The following is a 6,000-nucleotide window of genomic DNA, read 5'->3' as shown; positions in this document are numbered from 1 at the left end:
TACTACTTTTATGATTCATAATTGCTTTTGGACTTTTAATGCTGAAATTAACAAATTATGTGAAACATCTGAAAACATTGGCGTAAGAGGAGCAGTTTTTGGCATCAGACTGGATAGCTGGTTGTTGCAAAAAATGTTTTCGTTGGCTTTTAACCATCAGAATTGTCATGCTTCGTCCAAGTGTGATGGTCTCTTCTCATGAGGGTAACTCAGAACCACAGCATTGATGGGGTTGGCCAAGTTCAGGTTCTATCAATGGTGGGAAGATGGGAGGAAATTTGTGTAGTGCATAAACATTGGCTTAAAACCATTATGTATTTTGTCCAAACCGAAACATAAGAACTGAATCACAGAGGTGAGAGTTAATGTCCTTGACATCAAGCTACATTTCATGAAGTATGGCATCAAGGAGCCCCAGCAAAACTAAGGCCAGTGAGAATGATGAGAAATCCTCTTTGCCAGTTGGAGTCATCCCTAGCACAATGGAAGATGACTGTAGTTGTCTCAGGTCAATCTTCACAGCTTGAGGACATCTCTGCAGGATAATGTCCTAGACTCAGCCATGTTCAACTGCTTCATCAATTGCCTTCTCTCCTTCATAAGATCAGAAGTAGGGATGTCCATTGATGATTGCACAATACTCAGCACCACTTGTGACTCCTCAAGTACTGAAGCAGCCATATGCAGCAAGACCAAGGTTGATAGGGGACAAATAACATTTGCATCACTCTAATGACAGGCAATGTCAATCTCCAGCAAAAGAGAACATAACCGGTTCCTTTGATATTCAATGGCATTCCTATTTATAAATCCCCACTATCAATATCTTGGGGGTTACCATTGACTAGTAACTAAATTCGACAAGATATGTGACTACTGTGTGTAGATCAGAGATTAGGAATCCTGCAGTAAATAACTCACCTCGTGTCTCCTTACTGCTCATCTTCATCATTTATCAAACACAAGTGAGAATTGGAAACACTCTCCATTTGGCTAGATAGGTGCAACTCCAGCAATACTCGAGATGCTTGAATTCATCCAGGACAAAGCAACCCTCTTGATCAGCACTCAGTCCACCACTGTCAACATTGATTCCCTGCACCACTGATGCTCAATACAGCAGTGTGCACCATCCATTAACTAGACTGCAGTTCACCAAGGTTTCTCTGGCAGCACCTTCCAAACTCAGAACCTCAACCACTTAGAAGGACAGAGTGCAGCAGATATATGGGAATATCACCACCTGCAGCATCCATTCCAAGCCACTTACTGTTCTTGTTTGGAAATATATTGACATTCCTTCAGAGTTGCTTGTTAAAAATCCTGGAATTCCCTTCCTGAGAATACTGTGGATCTACCAACAGTGCATTGACTGCATTGATTCAAGTAAGCACCATGGCCTTCTTCGAGGCAATCAGGGATAGGAAATGAATGCTGGTTCAGTTAACAAACCCGCATTCCTTTGAATGCAAAATTCTGTAAAATGGACCAGACCAGACCCCCTCAAGATATTTTAAGAAGGTAGCCTAGACCTTAACTTTTTTTTATTTTAAAGGTAGGTGTGAAGTGTGTGTTCCAGATGTGATGCGATAAGTCAACTACTTGACATTAAGCAAAATGCAATTTATTTGAAAACTGGAGTTAAACTACAAACAAAGAAAGAGGAATTTAAAATAACAACTATTGGAAAACTTAACAAAATAATAGGTCCAGTACATATTGCTAATATTATGTTCCAAGATAGTAACACCCCACAAACAAACCCCTTGGAAAAAAGGTAAATTCAGACACAGATTCTTACAGGCAATTCTTCAGTCCAGGAGGAAACAACATCAAGAGAGATTTCAGAGAAAGTAGCAGCTGGGAATCATTTACTGAAGCCCCAACTCTTCTGGGACCACAAACACCTTCTGCTCCGGCTAAAAGAAACTAGAAAGCTTGATGTATGAGAGCTGGCCATTCTTCCACTGAACGCTTCCACTGATTGTTGACTTAGGTTCTCTCCAGTGGCCACTTCTGCACCCCTGTCTTTACAACTTCTCTTAAAAAATAAAACCAGGACAAAATAATCATTTTAAAATGATAGCATCATCAGAATGGCATTTGAGTAGTGGACACAGAACATGAATTCCAGATTTTTGCTCAAAGAACCAAAGAAAACGATTAGAATTGTTGGGAGGAGAAGCTATCCCTGAATTAGATTACTGGCTGTCTTTTCACAGCATGAAGGGAAGACATTTTTTGCCAGTTTATTATCGGGATACTGGGACAGGATAGGAGCAGAGGTCTACATTCATCAGAATCGACAGTGACTGGTTTCCTATATAGTGTTTAATACTAGCAATTATATGGACGGGATTTAGTCATGGAGCAACACTGTTCAGTTACTCTGGATGTGTTCACCCTTCGTTTTAAGAACAAAATAAATGACTATAGACTTTACTTGTCTGTTCAATAATTCGCCATCTAAATTTCTAATTCTTTGACTGCCTCTCAATCCCTCGTGCACACGTTCCCACTCCTAGAGGCTGTTTGCTGCTGTTCTGGTGAATTGCAGGACGGGGCTTCCAGGCAGAATTGTACCGAGCCCAAAACGGAGAGAGGAGGCGATTGAACGAATGGAATGCTAGTGGAAGCCGTAATATGAACACAGTGAGAACTGAAACCAAGCAGCCAGGAGCTGGCTGTGAAGGCTGGTCAGCTGCAGAGTGCTGAACGCAGTTTAACTGGACCCTCTTGGAAATTAGATCAAGAAACGATTCAGACCGAAGGTGGCGATGCAGCTACAATGCGCATTCAAAGCTGTCACTTGTTGTTTAATCGTAGATCATACTTCAGCAGGACTGAACGTTTCGCCGAATTAGAGGATTAAGCCAGTCATTGGGGAGATTCCTCTCTTGGCTCCCTTTCTGGAGAATGTTGGGGCGAGCAAGCCGGTTGTGGAACAGATGCAAGTCGGTGAGGGATGAAGGGTGGTCCTCCTCTCGCTCCTGCCCTCCCCGGAGCACTGACGTCTCCTGTGCAAATGGGTTTTAAAGAGACCAGCCTCCTGCTATTTCCCGGTGTCTGTCTGTCAGGCTGCCAGAGTCAACACGTGTGTGCTGGATTCCGAGGTTTCACGCCTTCTCTCTCTCACGCACACACACACACATACACACCCCGACTCCAGAGCAAGAAATGGCTCTGCAGAGTTTTTCTCAGGGACCCGACCAGAAAGCTATCAGCTAAAAGCGGCCGAGAAGCGGAGGAGGGTGGGGGAGAGACGGGCCACATGGTGTCCCCCTGTGACATGCAGCGAGCTTCTGGAGTGAGCAAGATCTGACGGAAGAGACGGTGACTTGCAGTGCTCTCTCACCATGGAGCTGAATGTGTGGCAAGGGAATGACTCTGAGCCAGGGAACCAGACCGAGGAACTCGACACTAAATTCCTGCAGCCCAAGTGGCAGATTGCTCTGTGGGCGCTCGCCTACTCTATTATCGTGGTGGTGGGAGTCTGCGGGAACCTGGTGGTCATGTGGATTATTCTGGCCCACAAGAGGATGCGGACAGTGACCAACTATTTCTTGGTCAACCTGGCTTTCACCGAGTGCTCCGTGGCTGCTTTCAATGCTGTCATCAACTTTGTCTACGGCATCCACAACGAATGGTACTTCGGCCTCGGCTACTGTCGTTTCCACAACTTCTTCCCCATCACTGCCATGTTCGCCAGCATCTATTCAATGACTGCTATCGCCCTGGACAGGTGAGCTTTCTACCCCGAGGCGCAAGTTTGAACCGTGCCAACAGGTTGCAAGGAAAGGCTGGGAATTCTTTTGTCACTGTTCACCAGAGCAGGAGAGGTTAAGGAGTGACTTTTTCTTTAAATCGTGAGGGGTATAGATAAGGTGATCGACAGGTGTCTTTTCGCGAGGGTGGGGGGATTTCAGGACTGGGGGCATATTTCAATATGAGGGGAGAAAGATTTTAAAAAGACTTGAGGGGCAACTTTTGTTTTTGCACAGAGAGTGGTTTGTATGTGGAATGAACTTGCAGAGGAAGTGTTAGGAGCGGGTGTAGTTACAATGTTTAAAATGCATTTGGGTAAGTACATGAATAAGAAATATTTGGAGGCAGGAGGGCCTACTGTAATTCGGGATTATGGTCGGCATGGACTGGTTGGGCTAAAGTCATGACCCTCTGACTCGAAATGCTTGTACACCTCTCTGAATGCTGCCTTCCTCTCCTGATGCTTCTAACGGTGCCTCTGCCTCTCCGTGTCGCTCTGGCTCCCGGACCAGTTTCCACATCCCTCTTTTTCTACACACCCCACCCCAGCTGCGGGGAGGTCATTTTGAACTGAGGCTCGTACAGATTTAGATTTGGTGTAGCTTTGGTGGTACAGACAGACTTGATGGGCCGAAGGGCGTGTTCTGGGCTGCTGTGTGGTTCTCTGCTAAAGCGTTCGGACCAAGTTCTCATGTTCTTGGACCCGAGCTGCGGCCTCGCTATTGAACCTCATGCTATAGTAGGTGACGCTCAGAAGCGCATTGGCGATTTCGGCGCCTTCTCTTCTATCGTTGCCGCACTGACACCGGCATCTTCAGGCAGGGACAATCCGCTGTCTCCCACATGGAGCTGAGTCTGACTCTGCCGCCGCTGTCCGTTTTCCTCTCTGTGTGACCGGGGCACGCTCCCTCAAGACCAAATGCTGGACAGCAATAAGGCGAGCCCGGGGTTACACACAATCTGCTTGGTTCAGCACATCGTCTCATTTTTCCCCGTTCACAGTCAGGGCTCTCTCTCTCTCTCACTCACACACACACACACACACAGAGACTGACATACATACATTCACAGACAGACAGACACATACACACACGTACACTCACACACACGTACACACTCACTCACGCACACACACACACTCTCATACATACACATACACGGACAGAGACTCGCCAGCAAGTCCTAAACACTGCAAATCTAAAAGCGCAGTCTGCAGCTGAAAGAGATGCTGGTGAGGCAGGTCAGAGCTGGGAGAGTTATCAGTCATTTTCACAACAAAGGTGTCAATGCTGAGCGATAAACTGTGAAATATGTCTTTAATTTTAAGAAAATTAAGGCTCACTTGTTCAAATGAATCATCTCAAAGCGAGGGACGGTGCAACTTCACAACCTTCTCACCGTTGTGACTGGTTTGACTACTGCACTGATTTCCAGCGACATCCTTGGTTTGAGAGGTGCTGATCTTGCTGCACGTTTTCTTTTATCCGTGCATCAGGCGAGATGTTCCATGATTTTGATTTTGCTTGGTGTGTGATCTCATTAAGTTAACAATACTGCCTGGCTAACTCGGTATGGCTGGTTCATTTATGGCCCCCGCCCCAACACCCCCCCCCACCCCCCCCCCACCCCACTTTGAAGTTTGAACAGAAACATCTGAAGAGAAGCAGCGGTTTGCCAGCCCTTTTCTGCCGCTAGACTCACGTTTAACAGAGAGGGAAAGACCGCTGTTCTTTGTTTGGAGAGGACGCATTCAGTTCCAAGACGGGGCAGTCTGACATATCCAGAAAGGTTGTCAAAGTGTCAGTAAACAATCACGAAAGACGGAAATTGGACAAAGTCTTTCTGCTGCTGACCAAACATTGAGTTTTGGTTCTTCTCTAGCCTCTGAACACTCCCACTTTCATTTGGTGGAGCTTCTAAGCTTTCAAATATTTTAAAGTGGCATTGTGGACATTGAGCTTATGACATACATAAAGTTGCCAAGGTAGACAAACTCAGAGGCAGTGTACTTCAAGCTCATGCTGGGCAGAAGTGTGTAGGTAAGCACGACCCTTTCACACGGATCCTCTAACAATCAGCTTGACAAGTTTTGCAAAATGCTGGGATACACGTTTTTTTATTGTGCAGAGGATTGTACATTCATAAAATCATAAATTAGTTTAGGTTAAAAAATGTGTAAAACCTGCATTGTTTGCACCAATGCTGTAGTGACGCTTTCTGTTGAACATTTAAAGT

General features: G+C 45.6%; 1 protein-coding gene across 1 annotated transcript in view; it reads left to right on the top strand.

Moving 5' to 3' along the window:
* Positions 1-2,253: 2,253 nt before the first annotated feature.
* LOC140459718 (substance-P receptor-like) overlaps positions 2,254-6,000 on the top strand; it is a 47,346-nt gene continuing 43,599 nt past the window's right edge. The window contains exon 1 of the mRNA XM_072554157.1: positions 2,254-3,742. Within this exon, the coding sequence (XP_072410258.1) occupies positions 3,357-3,742 (386 nt within the window). The 5' untranslated portion in view covers positions 2,254-3,356. The remainder of the gene's footprint in view (positions 3,743-6,000) is intronic.

The sequence above is a fragment of the Chiloscyllium punctatum genome, chromosome 35 (assembly GCF_047496795.1).
Source record: "Chiloscyllium punctatum isolate Juve2018m chromosome 35, sChiPun1.3, whole genome shotgun sequence".
In the NCBI taxonomy this organism is placed as follows: domain Eukaryota; kingdom Metazoa; phylum Chordata; class Chondrichthyes; order Orectolobiformes; family Hemiscylliidae; genus Chiloscyllium; species Chiloscyllium punctatum.
This window is presented reverse-complemented; position numbering and strand designations above follow the sequence as displayed.